This window comes from Podarcis liolepis (genome assembly GCF_965112155.1).
Source record: "Podarcis liolepis genome assembly, chromosome: 8".
Classification (NCBI taxonomy): Eukaryota; Metazoa; Chordata; class Lepidosauria; order Squamata; family Lacertidae; genus Podarcis; species Podarcis liolepis.
Genome location: NC_139560.1, coordinates 41,154,647 through 41,178,905, shown reverse-complemented (window position 1 = coordinate 41,178,905; position 24,259 = coordinate 41,154,647). Strand labels below are relative to the sequence as shown.

General features: G+C 41.9%; 1 protein-coding gene across 5 annotated transcripts in view; it reads left to right on the top strand.

The window, feature by feature from the left end:
* Positions 1-19,146, top strand: part of MAPRE2 (microtubule associated protein RP/EB family member 2) — a 91,149-nt gene extending 72,003 nt beyond the window's left edge. For all 5 annotated transcript variants that reach the window (XM_083518325.1, XM_083518327.1, XM_083518326.1 and 2 more), the window contains 5 exons: positions 807-952; positions 1,352-1,565; positions 13,593-13,732; positions 14,272-14,430; positions 17,151-19,146. In XM_083518325.1, the coding sequence (XP_083374451.1) occupies positions 807-952; positions 1,352-1,565; positions 13,593-13,732; positions 14,272-14,430; positions 17,151-17,222 (731 nt within the window). In that variant the 3' untranslated portion in view covers positions 17,223-19,146. The remainder of the gene's footprint in view (positions 1-806; positions 953-1,351; positions 1,566-13,592; positions 13,733-14,271; positions 14,431-17,150) is intronic.
* The last annotated feature ends 5,113 nt before the right edge of the window (positions 19,147-24,259 follow it).

Below are 24,259 nucleotides of genomic sequence, written 5' to 3'. Positions count from 1 at the left end.
GCAGGTCAAAATGTGACTGCAGAGGAACCACCAGGAAGCTTGAAGTGCACTCCCAATTGTGCCTTGGCAAGCAGTGCTGGCTGCCAAGAACCACTGGGATCAGCTGCCCCCCCCCTCACAGTGGCTCATGGGGGGAGCTCAGAGTCTGCCTGCCTGCTAGATCCTCTTTCCACCCCTGCTGTAAACAAAACACAACCTAAGAGCATTAGTCTGATCCAGCAGTGCTCTTCTAAAGTCTCAAATAGTCCAGCAGTCTATTCTCACAGGGGCTGACCAGATGTTTATGGGAAGCTCACAAGCAGGATAAGTGCAATAGCACCCTCTCCCTCATGAGCCCCAACAACTAGGATTCAGAGGCATACAACCTATTTGCTAATTGCAGATTCCTGTGTCTCTATTTTATGCATGATTTAGAAGAACGTGTCATACAAAATCAATGGAACCTAAATCCAATGGATGTGTCAAAGAACGTAGAATTGTAGAGTTGGAAAGGACCACAGAGGGTCGTCTAGTACAGCCCCCTGCAATGAAGGAATCTCAACATGTGGTTCCCCATCCAGTTTGCCCTTATCTGTTAATGATGCTGATTTAACTAGAAAACCTTCTTAAAAGATTTGCCCAGTGTATGAAAATAACTCTGCATTTTGCATGTATTCAGTACCAAGATAAGATATGGATTTTATGCATGCACAATATTGCAGCAGCAGATTGTAAGCTCGGTTACTTTGTCTTCTGTGAACAAATGTTTACCATTTCAGTGACTTGCATTGTGATTAATATGCTGTGTTTTCTTGTTCTTGTTTCAGGTGCAGCTTACTGCCAGTTCATGGATATGTTGTTCCCAGGCTGTATTAGCTTGAAGAAAGTTAAATTTCAAGCAAAGCTGGAACATGAATATATTCATAACTTCAAACTTCTACAAGCATCATTTAAACGAATGAATGTGGATAAGGTAACTATAGAACATGTTATGACAGAGTTTTGAAAGGATAACTTATAGTCATATATTTCAGAGATGTGTTTTCTGGCTCACTATATTTCTCAATTTTTATTTCATTGATTTATTCGAACAATTTTTATCCAGCCTTTCAAAACATATGCTCTCTCTGTCTAGCAAATCTCAAAAGAAGAAGTAGTAGTAGCAGCAGAAGTAGAAGCAATAAAGTAATATTACTCTGAGGATGTCTTAAGATGAGGCTGCCATCTAACTCAGCAAAACAGAATAAGATATATGGCACTGGATATTGTTTTGTTAGACAATGTATGGTTTTAAAATTCTTAAATAAATTGGCACTGACACGCCTCAGTTATCACTTTAAATCACTGGTGTGCCTTGCTTTGTTTTGTGCAGGTTATTCCAGTGGAGAAATTAGTGAAGGGGCGCTTCCAAGACAACTTGGATTTCATACAGTGGTTTAAGAAATTCTTTGATGCTAACTATGATGGGAAAGAATACGATCCAGTGGAGGCCCGGCAAGGCCAAGATGCTATTCCACCGCCTGATCCTGGTGAACAGATCTTTAATTTGCCAAAAAAATCTCATCATGCAAACTCTCCTACAGCAGGTATTACCATTGTTCTAAACTTCTGGTTTTTCTGTAGGTGGATTTTGTTAACGGTACAATAATACAATTGTTTTAATACAGAGTATAATTAGAGGGGTATCTTGAGTTGTAAAGAGGGGACTCTTTTGCACTTCACGTCATCCACGGGCACTGTGTCATAAATATTTTGAAACTATGATGCCCCATAGTGATATATAGAGTGATATATAGTGATATATGAAATTCCAGTTATGATGGTGTATAAAGGGACTGATAGTATTTTATTTTAGGTAAGCATAGTAAATCCAGCCTCGTAGTGCTGCTCTTTGGGATACTTCATTTTTAGCTTTTCTCTTGCCTAGACATTCCCCTAAACCAGTGTTTCCCAACCGGTGTTCCGCGGCACACTAGTGTGCCGTGGAACGTTGCCTTGTGTTCCGTGGGAGGGAGGCGGGCGAGTCGGGCGGCGAGAGGCGGGGCGGCGGCAGCGAGCACACGCAGGGCGGCGAGCGAGCTCCCTCCCACATCCCATCGCCGCTCGCTTTGGCCGGCCTACTGGAGGAAGGCGTGAAAACCTCGCGCATGCGCAGGCCTTCCGCCTGCGACAGCCCAGTAGGCCGGCCGAAGCGAGCGGCGATGGGATGTGGGAGGGAGCTCGCTCGCCGCCCCGCGTGTGCTCGCCGCCCGACTCGCCCGCCTCCCTCCCACGGCACACCAGCCTACCTCCGTGGGAGGGAGGCGGGCGAGTCGGGCGGCGAGAGGCGGGGCGGCGGCGGCGAGGAGAGGCCGCCCAGCGCGGGGCTCTCGCCGTCTGCCTGCCTGGCTGCCTGCGAGCTCGGCGGGCAGCGCTTCCGTCCACAGCGCCCGCCTCTCATTCATAGGCGCCCCCCCAATAATTAAAAAAATTATCGCGCGCCTTGGCTCCCTCGTCGCGCGCCTTGGCTCCCGCGGCCGGCAAGGGGAGCCCGGGCCGCGCGCGGCTGCTGCTGCCGCCGCCGCCTCTCCGGGCGGGAACGCTGCGGGTGCGCGAGGGAGGAGGGCGGCCCCCGGGGGCTGGGAGAGCCGGGCTGCCGTGGCCGAGAGGGCTGCTCTGCCGGGCGCCGCTGACATAATTTAAGAAAATTATCACGCGCCTTGGCTCCCTCGTCGCGTGCCTTGGCTCCCGCGGCCGGCGAGGGGAGCCCGGGCCGCGCGCGGCTGCTACCGCCGCCGCCATTTGTGGTCATGGCGGAGCTGCCGCCTAGGGAGGAGGGGAGAGGGGGCTGGCAGGGGGGGGGCAGGCGGTGAAGGGGGCTTGGCTGCCCCTTGCAGGCTCAGGTGTGCACAGGTGGGTCCCTGGCCACCTGCATCTCTGTGTGTTGATCAATTGGAGGGGGGAAGGCAGGTAGAATTTGCAGCCTCTCAGGCCAGGAAGGGGGAAAGATTTGGGGTCTGGTGAATGTCTGGTGTGGTTCTTGTGACGCTCTGGCCATCCTGGGGTGTCCCCGGAGAAGAACTCAGAAAGGCCTGTGGGAAAGATCTGAGCCCTAAACTGGCTTTTCTGGTTCCTGGAGGGAGGCGAGAGCTGAGCTGCTGGTTCTTAGGAATGTCCTCCTCCCCTCTCTCTCTCTCTCTCTCTCTCTCTCTCTCTCTGGCTCTTCCCGCCCAGGGCTTGTGGGCATCTGCTCTGAGAGGAAGATGGAGGTGACTTCCCTTAAAGGTCATGGAATCATAGAGGTGGAAGGAACCCAAAGGTCATCCAGTCCAACCCCCAGCAATTCAGGACTCACAGCTAAAGCATCCCTGGCAGATGCCCCCCCCCGACCTCTCCCTAAAAGCCCCTTCCCCTGTCTGACTGCTCTCACCACCAGAAAGGCCTTCCTAATGTTTTGTGGGAATCTCCTTTCTTGTTTCTTTATATTTTATTGAGAGTATTACAAGGAGTTAAATTGGCAGGGGGGAGGGGGAATAAAAAGGTTACATGCATTAAAAATAAATAGAAGCAGAGGAAAAGAGCAATAACAAAATAGCAATGGAATATAATTAAGCCTACAGAGCTATATATGCAAATAGATCTACTTATTCTTTCCCTTGAAGATACATTGATTCGTTTGTTACTGTGGTTTCGATCAATACTTTCCAAAGATCTTTACATTTGTCCATGCATGATCTTTGTCTGAAAGCTCATGGGTTGCAGGAGTTGTCATAGGAGGTTATATTTTTGACCTTCCAACTGTTATGGAAATTACAGGGGGGGGCACATCTTTAAAGTTGTTAAATGTTGCAAATATGCCTGAATGTACCCTTTCAACTTGACAGCTCAGGGAAGTTACCTAGATAAAATCCTGTAACACAATGTATCAGCCTCAATCATTTTGCAGATGTTAAGGGGGGGCAGAGCCTGCAGCCACCATCCCTTTCCGGTGGGGAGGGGGCAGAGGAAAGACAGGAAGCTTTTCCCTGCAGAGTTAGACCCCTTGGCTGCGTGGCCCTGTGGCAAGTGCCTTTACTTAGCAGAGTGCATTCCCCTTTACACAGGAGGGGAAAAAATTGAAACTTACACTTTCGTGCGTCCCTCCCGGCGCGACGCTGCGCGCTGACGTCACGGGGCTGTAATGGTGGTGTGCCTCGAGATTTTTTTCATCAAACAAGTGTGCCTTTGCCCAAAAAAGGTTGGGAAACACTGCCCTAAACCACATGATATTGTTGGCATCAAAATATGAGCCCTTATCTTCCCCCATACACACCTTTAATCTGAAATGTTTTTTAAAAAACAAAACCTATTTCCATTGGTAAAAAGCACTGTGCTGATCAGTTAGCACTATGGTAGTGTGCCTATTTTATTTTCTCATTAATTGCTTGCAATTTATTTTGTAAAAAGGACAGAATATCCGCTATGAAGCTTCCAAGTGAAGGATTTTAAATGCTAATATCCTTTAAATGATATAAATCTTTTGGCCTTTCTTTTTCCGTTCCTTTTAAAAAGCTGTGCTATGATTCACTAGAGTACTAAATCGTAGGTAATAAATCCCTTGGAGTCCTTTTGTACTTAAAGGAGAGCAAATTCCTAGCTAGCGTTCCTGCTGATAGGCATAGGAGGTGTTAAGAAATAGGATGAGTGGCTCCTCTTATTTCTTATTCACGTTTATCCTTACAGGAAACTGCTAGCATAATCTAGTTTTATGGTGATTGGAAAGGTTCCACATCCTAAGTGCTGGCTCAGTAATAGAAAATATATCAATATATGTTTATTTAAAATATGTTTAGATGATATACTGTAGATAGATAGATAGATAGATAGATAGATAGATAGATAGATGATTGCTCATTGGGATGTGGGGACTCCATTTAGTGGTTATTTTTTTGTCTCTTATTTTATTTGTATTGGTGATACAGTGGCAACAATGGGTAAAACAGAAAATTTTGTGAGTCCAAAGCATTACTTTTATACAGGCCAAATGTGTCACTCAGGAACCACAGGCAGAAAGTTGTTTTGGTTTGGTTATGATTTAAGTTACTGAGCCACATATATCAATACCCGCTGAAAGGCTTTTAATTACACAAAGTGGAAAAACGAAAGGGGTTCCCCAGTTCTTCTGAGAGAGGGGCCAGACAAGGGCTGCGTAATAATAATAATAAAGCCTTCTTGGCACTAATAAGGCTTTGTGTTATTACACTCCTGTTAGTAACCACTAGAGGGCATGCAAGGACAAGCAATAGGAAATAAAGCCTCCTTTTTTGACTGGGGAAGGGGAAGAGAGCTACTCCCCCTTGTCCTCTGCTCTTTATCTCCCCAAGAAAGGGACTCTCTTTGAACCTCCACAGCTTCCCAGTCTTTCTCTATCTCTTGGTTCCCCTTCTGCTTTGAGCAGCTGCTAAAGGGTATCTCTGCTACCAAGCAGCCTCAAACTGTTCCTGCTTTTGTGTAGCAAAACAGTGTGTCTAAACTGATCCTTTGGCCTCCAGCAGACCATGGCTGACCCCATTCTTCCTTTCTGTTCTAGCTGCAAGCTAGAGGTAAAGGGTGTGTTGGCTTAAGGAAGGGGGCATCTTGAGGCAAGGGAGACCACTAGTGTGGCACACAAGTTCTTGCAGTACTCCATTGCTTTCCCCTTAGTTAAACTAATTAGAACAGGGGCCAGCAAACTTTTTCAGCAGGGGGCCAGTCCACTGTCCCTCAGACCTTGTGGGGGCCCGGACTATATTTTGAAGGGGAAAAAATGAACAAATTCCTATGCCCCACAAATAACCCAGAGATGCATTTTAAATAAAAGCACACATTCTACTCATGTAAAAACACACTGATTCCTGGACCATCTGTGGGCCGGATTGAGGAGGCGATTGGGCCACATCCGGCCCCCCGGGCCTTAGGTTGCCTACCCCTGAATTAGAAGTTATGACTATTAATATTTTAATGTTTCAATATTTTAATGTTGCATTTTAATCTTGTTTTTAAGTTGTATTCATTCAACTTGTTTTTATTATTGCTTGTTAGCCGCCCTGAGCCCGGCCTTGGCTGGGGAGGGCGAGGTATAAATAAAATATATTATTGTTGTTGTTGTTGTTAATCATTTGGTAACCATGTAATTGAGTGGGTACTAGAACACCACCAGGCAGTTGTTATTGTGCTGCAGTCACTTGAAGAGGCAGAAAAATACCATCCTTGCCATTATTTAGTTGTTAACAGCTTTAGAGCAACCTCTGAGAGAGGTGTGTCTGGCTCAATAGCAGTCCAATTCAGTGGGGTGGAGCCTTCTTCCTGACAGGGGTGTTGCTGCATCTTACCTGGATAGGGCGGGGCAGAACAGTGATGAGGTTGGTGCTGCGCAACTGCACCAACAAAGCTGATCAGGTGCTCTGGTTGGTGTGTCGTCGTCCCGTCCCCCCATATGTTGGGAGAGTGAGCCACCTCCACCACACAGGCCCATCCTGGCCTGGCTCCTTTGATGCTTTCTTTTCAAAGACAGTTTTATCCCGGAGAGCCTTTTTGGAATACTGCTCTTAACTAGGGCTTGGTGGCTGCTGCAACAGGAGCTCCTCCTCCTCAAACGATTTGATCTAAGCTTTTGAGTTTTTTAAAGTTAGCTTGTGTTCTGTGGCTTTCTGGACTGGGAGTTACAATATGTGTTCTGCTTTAATAATTATGAGTTGAAGTGTTGCATGATTATCTTCCAAGCGGTACTGGTTGGGAATATTTACATCCCCGGGGACGTCTGATAATTCTCTTGCATATATTCACAATGCACACACAATATAAGCTGATTTGGCTGTGACCTTTCTCTCAGCATGATAGCGGTGTTAGTAAAGGCAAATCCCACTTGAGTAAGGAATAAAGAGTGCCCATTTTAATCAAGGGTAACATCAGGGTTGCATGTGACAAACTATACATACTTTGAAAAACAAACCTGGGGGTGTTCTTTAATATTGTTATCAGCACAAGTAGTGAGGTGTTAAAACCAATCATGATGTACAAATGTTAATCTCATAGTTGCTTCTGATAGGGAATTTGTAAAGTGGTATGGCTCAGTAATAAAAGATGCATTTCAGAGCATGCTTCCCTGGCTTTTACCCAAATCTCTGTCTTTTTATTCTTACTACGGCCATTTATTTTAAAGAGATAAGGCGTGTTTGAAACACATATGGGCCATTTGTAATCGAGGCAGAAATATGTTATGGCAAAATAAGGGGTTGACCCTCAACATTTACTTTGAAAAGCATTACTGTATGTGTATTTAACAAACTTCACTTTAGCTTCCCAATTTTCCACAGACTGGTTTCAAAAGTAAACCCCTCCCCCCAGCAACACTATAGCAAGATGGAATTCTTATCAATATCTTAATAAGAAACTTTTGGTGCCCCATGGAGTCTAGCATCTGTTTCTTTTCTTTTTTTTCCTGGAAATAGAATGCATTTTAAAAAGCAAGTTATTTCATATATGAAGCATGTTGTGTTTGTTAAAATAGAGCTGTGAGACTAAATATGAGAAATACAAACTTCACCCACTTAAATGAATGAAGAATGGCAGAAAATCTCTTGTGCCTTAAGAGGGCAACTGTACTAGCAAGTCACTGCAGGTCAGGGATAATGCAGCTTGGAAATTGTAGCATAAATAGTTCCTTAGGACTAATCTCTTGACCACCCTGATGTTGTCTTGCCTCTTACTTGGAAAGTATTGACTTATTACAGAGTTGGTGACCTGTGGATGCTACTGAATAATGTTATTGCTCTCAGGATTGCCTGTACTATTGGGAGTTGGGACAAAATGGTAAAGCAAGAAATTATTTAATACACTACAAAACATTCCTAAAGGTTCCCCCCACCCCCACCCCCCACACAAGAAAGGAATTAAAGCTACAAACAGGATCTGGCTGTATGGAGTTGTATAACAAAAAATCATGATGCATATATGTGAACACCCATAATTTAAAATGTAACATGCAACATTACACCACTTAGAAATGAGTGTATGTTGTTGTTGTTGTTGTTATACCCCGTCCATTTGGCTGGGTTTCCCCAGCCACTCTGGGTGGCTCACAGCATATATCAAAACATACAAAAACATAAAACATTAAAAATGTCCTGATACAGGGCTACCTCAGATGTCTTCCAAAAGTCAGATAAAATAAAAAAATTCCTTCCAGTAGCACCTTAAAGACCAACTAAGTTAGTTCTTGGTATGAGCTTTCGTGTGCATGCACACTTCTTCAGATACACTGAAACAGAAGTTGCCAGATCCTTCTATATAGTGAGAAGGTGGGGAGGGGTATTACTCAGAAGGGTGGTGGGAATGGGAGATTGGCAGATAGCTGAGATGAGCCTGTAGACGACTGTAATAGGTCTTACAGGAAAAGGCAAGGGGTGAGAAGGTGAAAAATGGCTTAGTCATGTATAATGAGATAAGAATCCAATGTCTTTGTTCAGACCAGGTCTCTCCATGGTTTTAAGTTTGGTAATGAGTTGCAATTCAGCAGCTTCTCTTTCCAGTCTATTTCTGAAATTCCTTTGTAGTATCTGAAGAAGTGTGCATGCACACGAAAGCTCATACCAAGAACTAACTTAGTTGGTCTTTAAGGTGCTACTGGAAGGAATTTTTTTATTTTGACTATGGCAGACCAACACGGCTACCTATCTGTAAAAAGTCAGATAGTTATTTATTTTCTTGACATCTGAAGGGAGGGTGTTCCACAGGGAGGGCGTCACTACCAAGAAGGCCTTCTGCCTGTAGTTAAGCTGTTTATAAATGGTTCAAACAAATAAATCTGTTTTGGGCCACAAAAATAATAAGGATGCCCTCAGTTTGCTTTGAACTGCATAGGGAATTATATGGCTCAAACTATTTCATTGTAAGAACATAAGTGATGGATCACACCAAAAGCTCCATCGTCCAGCATTCTGTTTCCTACAGTCGCCACCTAGATGCCTCTGGAAAGCGCTCAGGCAGGGCCTGAGGCCAATAGACCCCTCCCACAGTTTCTTGTCACTGGTATGGAGTGGCAGAGTGCCTGTGAATCTTGAGCTTCCGTGTGGCCTTCCTGACTAGACTCCAGTAATGGCTTTGCCTTCCAAGAGTCTAATCCTCTCTGATGGGAGCTAGTGGACATTACTGTATCTTGTGGCAGTGAGTTCCGTCTGTTGCAGAATTATTTCCTTTTGTCTGTCTTCATTCTCCCGCTGATCATTTTCTTTTGATGACCCTGAGGGTATAGTATGATGGCAGAGGGAGAAAGGCACCATTTTAGAAACCTCTGTCACGCATCCTCTTAAATTGCCTTTTCTAAAAATAAAAAGCCCCCTATGCAGAACTCTTTCCTTGTAGGGAAGTTGCTCCAAGCCCCCTGGTCATTTGGTTGTCTCTTCATTTTTAAGATGGAGATGCCAGAGATTGAACCCAGACCTTCCACATGCAGAGCGTGGGCTCTACTGATGAAAATATAAACCTCAAGCTTTTCAAAAGAGCCCATGTCTTGCATCAGCTTAGTGCCCTTGTAAATAAGGTTAAACTGTTTTTGTTTCCCCCCTGATAATTTCAATAAACTTTGCAGAGGTACAAGATGAAAACTATTGGAGATTAAAAACTATGGTTTTATGAAAGTCAGATATAAATTTATACCAATAAATCCTAATTCAGCACCAAAACAGCAGCAAATTCATGGTTTTATAAATACTGAACTATGCAAATTCTATGCTGTTTTCTTGGGAGGGGGTTAAAGTTTTATATAAGGATTGCCCAGAGGTGTTTGATGGCTAAAAAGAGGAAAGTGACTCAATATAATTAAGTAGTCCTGCCAGAGCAACCTATCTAATTGCTGGAGCCTTTAACAGACCCCACTTTGATTTGCAAATGTATCTATCTAACTATGGGAGGCTAGCAGCGATCGTGGGTGTCTAGCATTCCTTTCATAAGAAAAACATTGATTTATGTTCTTATCTGAAGGTGGAAATATATTGAGAGATTGGCATTGACTATCAGCACAAAAACAACCATGTCAGACAGCACAAAAGTGCATGACATCACAAACCAAGCAACAACAAAGCTCCTCCAATGTACCAGCACATAAGACCAGCTAAATATAAAACATAACAAAGGATTATGAGTACAATATGGGTGGTTCCTCTGAGCGCCTATGCATAGACCATTTTGTGTGAATGTCTTGTTCATGTACTCTTTGCTTGTAGGGATGCCCTTTGCTCTGCTAGTCACCCCAGTTTTGTTTATAAGCAATGTACCGTATTTTTCGCCCTATAGGACGCACCGGCCCATAGGATGCACCTAGATTTTGGGGGGGGAATAAAGGGGGGGATTATTTTTTCCCCCCAGGCATGGGGCTGGGGCAGGGGAAGCTCGGGCTTCCCCCTCCCCCAGCCCCCAGAACGGGACCCAGAGCCATGCCGAAGCTGCATGCAGCTTTGGCATCGCTCTGGGAGCTTGCGGGGCCGGAGGAGGGGGAAGCCCTCCGCCAGCCTTCTAACCAAGTCGGGGGACAGCGGGAAAGGCGCGCTGTGCCTCCCGCTGTCCCCCGAGTTTGCGGGGCTGGCGACAGGGAGGAGCAGGCTTCTCCCCCCCCCCCCGCCAGCCTTCTAACCAAGTCAGGGGACAGCGGGAAATTTATTGTTTTATTGTTGTGGGGTGTTTGCACGCGATCAGGATTCCTGGTTGCAACTTTGTTTATTTTTGTGTAGACAGATCTATTAATATTTATTGGAGTGTGATTTTAAAACAATAGTTTTCATCTGAATACTTACGATTCTGCCGTTAGATATGTGTGGACAAGTCTGACTTCCCTCAGCATTTGCACTTATTTAACAAACTTAAGAATCCCATTTCTATCCCATTGTTAGTATTCAAATAAGTTAAGTAAGAGCAAACATTCCTAGATATATTTTATATTTTGCTGCTTGAAACATTGACCCTTAGGCCAGTTGCTTTAATGGCTATTACCTCCTTTGGTTCCTTCATTAGATTTTACTAGAACTTTTCACATTTCTTATTACAGTTCCCTTGCAGTTTGGCATTCATAATGGAGTCAAGAAAGAGAGAGAGAGAGAGAGAGTGTTTTTAGCCTGAAGTGACATTTATACACTCCTTCATTAACATCCAAGGAAAAGTGCTGAATATATGGAGGGGGAGATTTTTTTTAAAAAATGTACCATTTGGGAATACGTTAATTATGTAGTAGTTTTAGGACTCCAACATGGTATTCAATAACACAGAACAAAAGTAGTTTAGCCAAAGAAAGATCATCAAGATTCAGGAGAAAATCTGGTCCTTTCATTTGACATAATATTGCATATGGTATGCAGTTTAAAACTGTGTTAATGGCATGCTTAATCCACATAGCGCTTACAATGGACTGTACAAACCCCGATAACAAGCAAAGTTCAGGCATTCAAGCTCTTGTGACTGTAATTATGTAAGGCAGAAGAGTGGGGTCACCCTAAGCCAAACCATGACTTAGCATGAATGCCTAAGCATGAATGCTCCTTAAGGTGAACTAATGGCTGCTGATCTCCCCTGGTTCTCATTCTGCTTTTGCACTGCCATGAACTAAGCCATGGTTTTTCTTGCTCTACTCAAACCATGAGCTGTCAGCCCAAGAAGAAACCTAGATTACAGCTCATAGTTTGCCCTGGAGCAAGACAAACCATGAGCCCGGGTTTGGATAACATGCTAAGCCCAAACCATGGCTTAGTTCAGAGCAGCACAGCAGCAGGAAGACATGGTGAAGAGGCTCCACAGTAGCAGTGTCTTCTCTGGGAGCTCATACATTCACATTAAGCCTTAGTTTGTCTTACCATTATGTGCAAAATAGCTTTTGCCATTGGTTAAACTAAAGCAATACTAATTTTTAAATTTTGGCAAAAGCCATGATTAAATCAATTTTTGGAAATCTCTCCAAATAAGATACAGTGGTGCCTCGCAAGACGAAATTAATTCGTTCTGCAAGTTTTTTCTTCTTGCGAGTTTTTCGTCTTGCGAAGCACGGTTTCCCATAGGAATGCATTGAAAATCAATCAATGCGTTCCTATGGAGACCGTCCGGGGACAGAGGGGACCTGTTTTAAAGCAAGGGAAGGGGCAGCGGGGAGCGCCTTCCCCCCTGTCCCCTCTTTTGAAGCAAGGGGCGGAGGGGAGAAGATTGCTTCTCCCCGTTGCCGCCCCTTGGTTCAAAAGGGGTCTGGGGACAGAGAGGAAGGCGCGCGCCTTCCCCTCTGTCCCCGGAGATTGCGGGGCTGGCAACGGGGAGAAGCGATCTTCTCCCCGCCGCCCCTTGCTTCAAAAGAGGTCCGGGGTGCGGGGGCAAGCATCGTTTTGCGAAGCAAGCCCATAGGGAAATTCGTCTTGCGAAGCAACTCGAAAACGAAAAAACCTTTTGTCTTGCGAGTTTTTCGTCTCGCGAGGCGTTTGTCTTGCGGGGCACCACTGTATATATATCTGGTCAGTCTGATCTATAAAAGGTATGAAGCCATAGGAATTCAGGCAACCTGAATGAGTTCTATTTGGGATTTTTAGTATTACTCTAATAATTTGTTTTTGCAACAAGAAAAAATAGGTGCTGCAGGGGAAAATCTTTTTAATCCTAATGAAAGTGAAGTAATTATGCTTTTAGGACATGTAGTAATATAATGACAGTGAGTTTTGTAATATGCTTGAAACTTGTTATATCCAGTTTATGTATCACTTTAGGGCAAAAAATAAATTGCTGCTTATGAAAAGAGTGTAGAACTGTTGGGAACATCATTTGTGATGTGAACAAAATTATAAGGAATGACTCGTGCATCTGAATGAGTCAAAGTTGGAAGTGGCTAATGATCTGATATACTGGTCAAAGAATATTTTGAGGAAATAGTTTTATTGATAGGAGGTAGGTGTTTTCCTAAGAACTAACCTTAACCTTAGTAAGAACTAACCTTGGCTACCATTTATTGTAAGTGAGAAAAGAGTTTAACCATGAGACTTCGTTCAGAAAATACAGTAAGCCAAACGCTAACACAGGTTTGGCATTTGTTCAGAAGAGCCAGTATTACTATTATCATTTAAAACCCACATAAATAGTAAATACAGGCTCATATGGGGAAATATTTTTATGAGGAAGACATCTTGTGGATACTGCAGAAAACTTGCATGTGTGAACCGCATTGAGTCCATCACAGAGATGGCCCAAATTCTTTCTTTCTTTCTTTCTTTCTTTCTTTCTTTCTTTCTTTCTTTCTTAGATTAAGGAAAAGGTTTGTGTTTAAGAGGCACCCAATGTAAATGTACCAGGAAGGTTTTTGGGTTTTTTCTCTCAATTGTTTTCAATTGTGCAGCATTGTGTTGGTCTGCTGAATCATATGTACAGATTCAAAACATACATGAAGCAGTTACTTTGTTTTCTCAGTTATGAAGTTAAATAAACTGCAAGTTTGATGGCTGCTAGAAAACAGACCACTTTGAACAATTTGGGCAATTCTGTCAAATACATTAAACATTTTCCAATTAAAATGGTAAACATTGAATGAAAATCAATTCTGCAGTAAAGGTCACAAGTAGCATTTCCAAAACATCTTAATGTGTTTTTATTTCCCCCAGGTGCTGCCAAATCCAGTCCTGCTTCAAAACCGGGCTCTACACCGTCTCGTCCATCATCAGCAAAAAAGACACCACCAAGCAGCTCAGCATCCAAATCTGATAAAGATTTGGAGACACAAGTCATACAGCTCAGCGAACAGGTAACGTGCTTAAGTCACCAAATGGGAAGCTACCATTTGCCTGAGTGTTTTAGTGACATTTCCTAGGTTTCCAAACAAGGTGATGACAGTGTGTCTTTCCTGATAGCTTTGTGCTGCTAAATGAGTTCTAACAGCATCAAACTTGGCAAGTGCAGCAGAGTTGTCCAGCTCTAGCCCAGCTGTCACAGAAAAATGCCTTAATGGGAAAAGGGAAACAATATGTCTTGCTTCTTTCCTTCCTTACTCACATTTATGTCCATGTTGACCCTCTAGAAGTTCATATTTCCTTGCCTGGAATATCAGTTGTGAAAGAAAATACTTACAAGTGCATATAGCACTAGTTTAAACACTGTCTTAAATGGTTCTTGAGGGTACTGGTGATTAATTGGGAGATAGACACTTGTTTTTCAGAGTGTAAGAGTATAAATTCAATTCTACTGTATTTGTGTTTATGGTATGTAAGTATGCAGTGTCCCTAACAATTGTGCAGACTGACAAATGCAGCATATCCAGTGTTAAGAACTGCTGTGTTTTTGCAGGTACATTCATTAAAACTTGCACTTGAAGGTGTGGAGAAGGAAAGGGATTTCTATTTTGGAAAGCTAAGGGAGATCGAGCTTCTCTGTCAAGAACATGGGCAGGAAAATAATGACCTTGTCCAGCGGCTAATGGAAGTTCTGTATGCTTCAGAAGAACACGTAAGTCCAAGGCAATCACTTGCATTTTTCATTACATGAGGAGTGTAGAAGATGTGAGCCACTCATGCGTCCACTGCCACATTTCCCTGTCCACTTTTTATGTGCCTGCCTACCATTGCTGGGTAAGCCTTGTATGGGGCGGGGAAGTACTCACGAGCCACTAGATATACTCTGGACTTATACCTGTCATCAGAGGGGTACCATGTTCATGGAAATCATTAACTGAGTGTGCTCATATCTGTGCAATGCAGCAGTCTATCCATCCTTCAGCAAGCACAAGCATGTTCAAGAATAATTAGGGGTAAAGTGACCAGGAAAATACTGTGCAAACTGACCCTCTGGTATCAAGAGCTTGGAGAGGTGTCAACATCTTGTGCTAGTATTACAGAGATGACTCCTTTCCAGGAACATTCTGGGTGTATTCCAAACACTTTGACTGTAAGCTTCTGCTTTATACCTTAATTCCTTCAATCTGCTGTGGAAGTGGATTCATTGATTCCAATGATCCTTAAAACAGTAGCACATCTAGTTAAAGAAGACAGCTTCGTTTAGCTATGTTAAGCAAGTAAAGCAGCATTTTGCCGTGTCCCTCTTTCTGTGCAGTCTACCTCCTGTTCTTAACTGCGTGTGTGTCTGGAGATGATAAGCAGATTGCATTCACAAGTCATGAAAATGTACAGGTGCAGCCTGAGACAGAGCAGTTCTCGAAGCCTCTTTTGGCTAGCAAATATAATGTAAATGTGATTAACAGATAGATGGTTAGATGTCTAGAACACAAAAGGGCGCAGCACCCATGTCTGAAGACTTTCTATAGATTCAGCAGAGCTCTGTGTTTCTACCTCACCCAGCAAATCTTCCTGCCTGTGTACAGGCCTCCATTTGTCCTGTTGGTCTTCTGTGAGTTCCTTTCATATCCGTAATAGCTTGTGCTAAGTGGAAGCTGGATGGAAGGGAAGATCTGATTGGGATAAGAGAGCTGTGCCCAGACCACCCATTTATTCTAAGAGCCTTCTGCATGTGTATTGGCAGAGGAATGGTGCATCCAGTGCTAGATTTACATATAAGCTAAACAAGCTATAGCTTAGGGCCCCACACTCTTGGGGGCCCAAAAAAATTTTAAAGGGAAAAAAACTGGATATACATTTCCAAAATATAAGATAAAAAACAAATAAAATAAAACCTACATACATCAGTAGTGTGTTGTGTTGTGTAGGCTCCTATGTTGGGCCCCACAAATTGTTATTTGCACATTTGTTGTGTGCAAATGGCTTTAGAGACCTATTAGGTCCATAAATTACCATATAGCATTTATTCAACACAAGAAACAGCGACAATTTGTTGTTGACAAAGGACAGCTGGACATATAAAGGGCCCCATTACCTTTAGTAGCTTAGGGCCTCATCAAACCTAAATCCGGCTCTGTGCATCCTGTAATATTACTACTTGTGTTTTACTTGAGTTCCAGAGCAAGGTTCACCCATGTGCACCACAACCCAGGTTCTTCTTTATTGAAACCTGTGTAAAACTATCTCAGGCATAGGCAAACTCAGCCCTCCAGATGTTTTTGGGACTACAACTCCCATCATCCCTAGCTAACAGGACCAGTGGTCATGGATGATGGGAGTTGTAGTCCCAAAACATCTGGAGGGCCGAGTTTGCCTATGCCTGAAGTATCTTTACCCTAGTGAGGGGCAGTACAAAGGTGTTCTTTAACTTTGCATATTCTTCTCCTAGTTGCAAGCATGCCAGTCTTTGAGCTAAATACCCAAATGTAAATGGTCTGAAATGCCACAAGCAGGAAGTGGATTTTTCGTTGGATAAAGTGCTTTAAATCTTTTACAAGGATATAATTTTGTCTCTGTATACAACCCTCAGTTCTCTTAAGCTTCAAAAACAAGTACTGCCAATTTGGAAAAATGCATTCACTTAAATGAAAATGTTCCATTGTGTGTATGTATTGGTGGTGGTGGTTGTTTAAATAGCATCTCATGCCTATTCATATTCTGCAGATGTACCACATCAATGAAAAAACATTATCAATTATTTTTTTTCTTTTTAAAAACACACTTCTGATTCATCTATCTGGATTGGAGAAAAGGTTATTGCATAATGATTGAGCACAATCTTTGCATGCAGAAGGATCTGGTTTAATCCACAACATCTCCATCTATATGAAGTTGTTTGTTATCCCTCTGGGCTGTTCCTTTAGCGCTATTTTAAAAAAGAAGCTGATAATCTTTTTTGATGGTTATGTGATCTGGCCTTTCTCAGATAGTGCAACCAGTAGGGGGATGCCATATAAGCAATCAGATTTGTTATTTGAGATTTGAGCCCATTCAAGGTGTGGGGCAGGTAGGGTTTGAATGTTGGCAACACATTAACTTGCATTTAATGAAATAAAGGTGTAGATTTCTGGTTCAGCCACTGTGCCTCAGCACTGTAACCTTCTCCACAGCTACATATTTGGATTTTAAAGGCTATTGAAACTTTAGAAATTATCTTCTTTCCCATACATAGTCCTGGGGTTTGCATTAAATCAATAATTGAATGATGCTGATATTTTCTGGTTTTAATAATCCTTTGGTTCATTTAAATATACATTAATAGCCACCATTTTTAGCAGACAAGGCGGGGTATTTTCAGTATATTGTTGACTTGGCTGAGGCTTCACACACACTCATTCAATGGTTGTAATTTTTTCCCCCATGTTAAACACACAGGAGAGCCACACAGATGAACATGAAGCTGAGGACCAGGTTCATGAACAGCCCCAGCAGCAGGAAGAGTACTGAAAAAGCCTGGCACATTTGCTACTTTTTAATTTTGTGTGGGAACTTATCTTCTGAAGAATGGAACGTGTGTGGCCTCAGACTTGAAACCAATCACTCTCAGTCTGCCATTAACATAAATGTACCATAGTGAGTGTCAGCCAGCAGCTGCATTCTGTACCCATCCTTTGTCAACATGTGTTTGCAGAAGTCTCCTTTCAGGATATGCACCTGAGAAGGTCTCCGGGCTCTGTCCCCATTTTCTACCAATGCAACTTCAAATATTTGGCTGCTTGAGATTTGTTCAGCTTTTAAAAATATATATATATATAAAATATATATTTATTTTTTTTCCTTTTGTCTTAAGTATGATACATTTGTAATTTGTTCAAAACTATTTATATGGGCATCTCTTATGACAAAAAGTACTGTTCTGTTCGATTTCTCCAATTTCGTGGTAATTTTGGCCTTTAACAGGGCATAAATTTGGTCAGACTGTGCAAAGGAGAGGAAACTATTGAAACCACACTCAAATTATACTGGTCCCTGTCTTTTATCACAACACACAAGTGAGCAACTTTTTCCCTTTTTTAATTTTTAAAAAGCAGAACTGTAACCCTCCTGATGTTGTACACCAAAGCATGTTAGAAATCTACACAGTATATGTTTTATTTTGGAATATGCATACATGCCTGCCTAATTCTTACACTGAGAGCTCTGTGACACTTTCCTTGCTACTGTAAATGTTCTTTCCCCCCAATTCCATATTCAGTGTCTTGTTGGTTCAAGCATTCGTGAAACTTTCACCACTGTAGCTGCACCTGCAGATTTCACTTGGCTACAAACTTCCACTGTTGGAAATGGCAATTATGTGAATCAACCACTTTCCTCTTACTCGTGTGTACATGAAATTGGGGGGAATTTTTTTTTTTTAATTGTAGGATTGGACATGCCAAAACATTTACCAGCACAATTGTACATGGTTTTTCCTCTGAAGTCTTTATAGTCTTCTTTGAAATGTATTGTTCATTGAGCACCTGTTTTCCATACAGATGCTAGTGCCATTTTTCAGGCTTAGCCTACCCCGAGATGCAAAACAGGAATGGTTCTGTGGTCTGCAACTCCTGAAAGCATTGGCAGAATGCAGGAACAAAGTGTTAGTTTACAGAATTGTTTCATTGCCACAGGTTTTAATATTACCTTTATTTATCTTGCAGTTAGATGGTGACATTTTGTAGTAGAAAAATAGCAAACCATGTATTAAAACATTCCTTATTTCCTAAACTTAAATTGCACATTTTCTTAGTCCAGTTGTAGGTTTATTTGTTTTATTTATTTGTGGGGGTTTTTCCCTTGCTGCTTCATTCCTCATCCTCAGTTTGATATTTGACTGGTTATTTGGCTAGGCAAGTACAGCAACAGAAATCTAATGGAATATCAACCTGCAGGCTACAAATACTGAAGGTGTCCATGTAGCCTTATGAACTCCAGAAGATGAGCGCCGCACCCCATAGTCGCCTTTGACTGGACTTAACCATCCAGGGTTCATTTACCTTTATCTTTACCTTTTCATTGATTCAAGCAAGAAGCTCTCACATCTTTAAATTGCTCCTTTTTTGCAGTAAAGTGGCTCATATGTAGTCATTCAACTCAGGCAGCATGTATAATACAGTTAAACCTTCGAAGAAATGTTTGCATCTCCTTAGCTTAACCCCTTTAGCTCAACAGAGCTGTAATCAATCTCTTCATATTGGAAATATTTACACAGCTTGGCCCCCCATCCCTTTCAACTTTATCACCATGAAAATCGACGTGCCCCCCCCCCTTTAACCCTACCCATTCTTAATTGTTCAAAGTGATTTGGTTTCACTTAAAGGCTTTATACATAAAACAATAAAAGAACAGTTACTTTCAGAAGGATGTAGTATGCTATCATGATGCAGAATAGGGGGGGGGGATGCATATTCTGTTTTACAGTGCCCACAATTGTATTATTACTTCTAGTCTTGCTGTCTCCCAAGATTCTAGTTTTGCTGTTTCCAAAATGCCCATTGTGGTCAAAGGGAAGATTGGGCAGTTCCAAGTTTCCTGAACCAGCCTTTAAGCACCCAGTCATTGTCACAAATGCAGTTGTATCCGTTTCATTTTTCCTCTTGAGCAAATTTTCAGATCACTTCCTTTTGAAGTGCTTTCTGGGCTTTTCTGGGTTTCTTTGTTCCCTGAGAGTTCCCATCAAAGCCTCTTTGCCCCCTAGTCCTGTCACTTAGCTTCTATGTGTGTATGTGTGTGTGAAAGGGAGGGGGGTGGACTGTGTCTGATTTTCTTCTGTTGTTTTTGTATAATCGACCTGTGGGGCAGTTTCACTCTGCCACTTTTTTGTTAGGAGACAGAAAGTGGCTGGCCTAGGAGGCAGGAGGATAGTCATTTATAATGTACACAAATATATATAGGAGCCTGATCTGCTCAGTTGTGCTGAGGGGAGTGAGAGACTCTGGAAAGGGAAAGAGGACAACCCCCACCGTGGTGAGTAACCCTGTTATTCCGTTATGGTTTTAATATGCATTTGTAATTACTTTTACTAAATAGCACACCATAAAGCTTTGGTTATATATTAAATGTAAACTGAAAGGAATGTAAACATATGTATTGTTAATTATAAATAGATAAGTAATGACTTAATAGATGCAAAAAGTCTTATTCAGATGTATCAATCATTTTACGTTACCCACCAATTGTCGCATGATAGAGTAGACTTTTTTTGGTCTCTGAATATGTGAATAACTTGACTTGCGTTATCTTTTTACATATTTAATAAAAAAAAGTATATGTTACAAGGTGCCTAGCTCAATAGACTTTCATGAGGCTATATGTGTTCGATTTTCTAACAGATAAACCAGTTTCATTCAGGTACTTTGAGTTGGGTTAAAGCCAAGTACTTTTAAAGTAAAAGGCTATTTAATCCATGTACATGTCTTTCTTTGCATCACATTTTGAAACAAAGCAAATGGCAATAAAAATAAATTTCTCCTGAATCTACTGTGAACATATTAAGAAACACAGACTGAGAGATGGAATGCAGTCCAAAGCTCCACAGAAGAAGGCCCAATGCATTTCCAGAACTGCAGGTGGACATAAATGCACACAGCAAGAAAGTGTGTTGGGACAGTCCTTAAGAGGGTAGCAGCTGGGCCAAGTCTTGAACGTATGGAAGCCTTGCATGTGTACTGGCCCTTCTGAGTATACAAGGTGCCTCTGTAGCAGAAGAAAATCTTGAGCGCATGCTCACACTAGAGTGTTATATTTTAAACACTCATTTATTAATTAAAGCCAATACAATATATCACTGTTTTAATGACCTCCTCCAAGATGGCCTTGATTTTGGAGTTTAGCCATTCACATCCACATCTGGTGAAGCTTCCAGAAAAATTTACACAAAGCAGGTCATGTGTTCTATGAAGGGCCTAATCAAGTTCAGAAGGAACTTCCTGGTTACTATCTGAAGGAGGCTTTGGGGCTTTCCTTTCTCTGTCCATTAATGCTGAATTAAATAAGGTGCAACAATAATTGTTCCATGTGGGAAAGTCAACCCTACGGCTCCAGTTCAATGCTGACATTTTATTAGAACTTTTACAGGTAATTAAGAACTGGGAGGAAAGCTCAGTGCTGTTTCACTCCAAGAGGAAATACCTACTTGAAATTGTTCTCCCCATTTTAACCCCCTCCGTGGCTCCTTCCCATGATCTCTCGGTTACCAAAGGTACTTCTTGTTTCCTTACAGGTGACAGAGGAAATGAGTTTAATATTACAGTATTAATATTATTCAAAGTAAGTGTGCTCATAGTAGATTTCACTAAGTTGGGTCCAGGCTTCCTACCAGCAGAAACATGTCCTGCTCAGGGCCTGATTCACTGGCTGATTGAGAGGATGTATGATTCTATTGCATGCATTAAACAATATGCTCTTTATAATGAAACTTTACACATGCAATCAAGCAAGAATCATTGGAAAATAACATGAAGTTGATTTCACAATAATATCTAGTGATCACTATTCATGAATATGTTTTGAAGCACAGCTTAAACACTAGCTGCTCCTTGCTGAGAATCTGATACACTTCTTACAACCTCAAAAGGAATGGAGGAAAGTGTGAATGATTTATTTGAGACCCAGCAAGATCAGCCTGAACAGATGTAAGACTAGGGAGTTGTATTGGTGTGTTGTTACTTATTTGAAACAAAGTCCCACAAAACAGATTAAGAAAACCCATTTCAGGACTGAGCTGCATTTGAAGAGTGGAAGGTGTAACATTTGAATATATTTTGTCTAATGTCAGTTCTGCCAGCTCCTTCAGATGACCTGTTTCTTGATCATTCAGCACGAATTGCTTGCAGAAGATTTAAAAACCTAGATTATGTCCAGTTTTCATTGAGTATTTGTTAGATTTGCTTATAGGCAGTTGCATGACGAGACCTTGCATTCATGCTGATTTGCTTGTGGATTTTTTTACACATCTTCCCATTATTTGTTTATCCCACACTTTTCAATACATTTTCCTGTCACTTTCCAAACACCAAAAAAACCCACACCCTTTTTTTAAAAAGTGCATTTGTTGTGCCAAGGCAACAGAGTGTTTTAATCCACTTTGTGCAAACCTAAAATTCAAAATAATGACAGTCTGAAGGCACCCTCTGTTTTTGTCCAAATTCTTGAATATAATACTCTTTCTGAGGATCAAATAAAATAAATACAGTGGTGCCTCGCAAGACGAAATTAATCTGTTCCGCGAGTCTCTTCGTCTAGCGGTTTTTTTGTCTTGCGAAGCAACCCTATTAGCGGCTTAGCAGATTAGCGCTATTAGCGGTTTAGCGGCTATTAGCGGTTTAGCGGCTATTAAAGGCTTAGCGGATTAGCGGCTAAAAGGCTATTAGCGGCTTAGAAAAAGGGGGGGAAAGCGGGGGGAAATCGGAACACTCGCAAGACGTTTTCGTCTTGCAAAGCAAGCCCATAGGGAAAATTGTCTTGCGAAGCAGCTCAAAAACGGAAAACCCTTTCGTCTAGCGGCTTTTCCATCTTGTGAGGCATTCGTCTTGCGGGGCACCACTGTATAGCATGTAGTATTATGAAAACATAAAACAATTTGAGATAATTTGATAATTTATTGCATCGTTTCCGTATAGTCTTTCTTAATTTAAGACGTACAGTATATAGCAAATGGATATACTTAAGCACCAATAATTTGTGATGATAAAACCGTTTGACATGAGTTTTTTATTTGCAGAAGAAAGGGATAGCAGTTCCAGAAGAAAAACTAGGGATAGGGCAGAAACAGTCAAAATATCTAGCTAGCAGGACCAGTGGTCCGGGATGATGGGATTCGGAAACTTCAGCTGGTGCAGAATTCACTGGCTGGGTTGCTCACTGGAGCAAGATGGTTTCAGCATATTACACAGATCCTGGTCCGCCTGCACTGGCTACCAATTAGTTTCCGGGCCCAATTCAAAGTGCTGGTTTCGACCTATAAAGCCTTAAATGCCTCAGGACCACAATGCCTCAAGGACCACCTCTTTCCATATGAACCTACCCGGACCCTGAGATCATCTTCTGAGGCCCTTTTTCGTGTGCCTCCTCCACGAGAGGTCCAGAGGATGGCAGCACAAGGACAGGCCTTCTCTGCAGTGGCTCCCCGTCTGTGGAATGCTCTCCCCAGGGAAATCCGCCTGGCGCATTCACTATACACCTTTAGGCGCCAGGCAAAAATGTTCCTTTTCAACCATGCCTTTGCCTGACTTGATCTGCATCCTATACCCTTTTTAAAAATGCTGGCTCTTTGGGGTTTTTTTTTATTGGGTTGTTGCATTTTGTTTTGATTTTATGTATTTGATATTTTATGAGAACTGCCCTGAGACCTTCGAGTATAGGGCGGCATAGAAATTAAATATAAATAAATAAATAAATGATGGGAATTATAGCCCCAAAACAGCTGGAGCCCCAAGTTTGGGAAATCCTTAATTAGTGAGAGCAAAAAGGAACAGTCCTCAGGATGATCTGCAATATCAACTATAGAATCACATCTTAAACCCTTTTAGTTAGAACTTCTGATAATTTGTTGCTTCACTTTGAATACACCTACTTTTGTTTTTGTTTTTTAAAAAAGGTGTTTTATTCCATATTTCTACAAAAAATGTTATATTTGGTAGTGTTGATACTGTGTGTGTGGCATTGTTTCTTGTTCACTTCTTGTAGATTGTGAAATGTTGGCTCAATTGTTTCACTTAGAAACATAAAAATAATGGACATCTTTATTAGAAAATGGAATGTATACATCAGCCAATAGCCAAACTGTTCTCCTAATCACGTAGCATTTAAAGGAACTTTAGATAAATGCTACTGTCCTCATTGAAATTCTTCTTTACAGAAAATATGTTAATGAGGTAGAATGGTTAGACAAGACTGAAGGAAATTAGCTTCTGTTATCTATGCAAGCATAAAATTTGACCCAAATAAATCTCTGTTAATAATTGTGATACTAATGTGTGTTGCTTTGGCTTCTTCCGCTATCACTTGACTTGTACAGCAGTGATAATTTGCTTTTCCAAGGAAGCTTTTCCACGTATTCCACGCAAAATATCTATCTGTTAAGATCAGTCCCAAAGAAATCATTAGTGTAAACAAGCTGGTGAGTGTCATTATCACAAAGGAGCATTAATTTAGTTTGCCAAATTGATTGCCATTAATTTCCTCTAGGAAACGCAATGCACATGGGTAACCAGGCAGTCTCAAATCCTGATGTGTTTGAGAATGCCAATGACTGTTACTGCATGGGTACAGAAATTGGGCCAAGGGAAGCACTGGTAAAATGTATCCCTCTTCCCAGGTATTTGGGGAGAGGAGAACTTGTTGCCTTAAAATTGTTTCCAAGTAATGTAAAACTCTGTCATTCCACCCTTAATGCCTGTCCTCCTGTACCGAGCAATTAATTAATTACTTGCATTTTTGCACTGAGGTGCCTCTAAGCAACAATAAAAACAGAAATAAAAGAAACAACAAGCCATGTTTGAAGG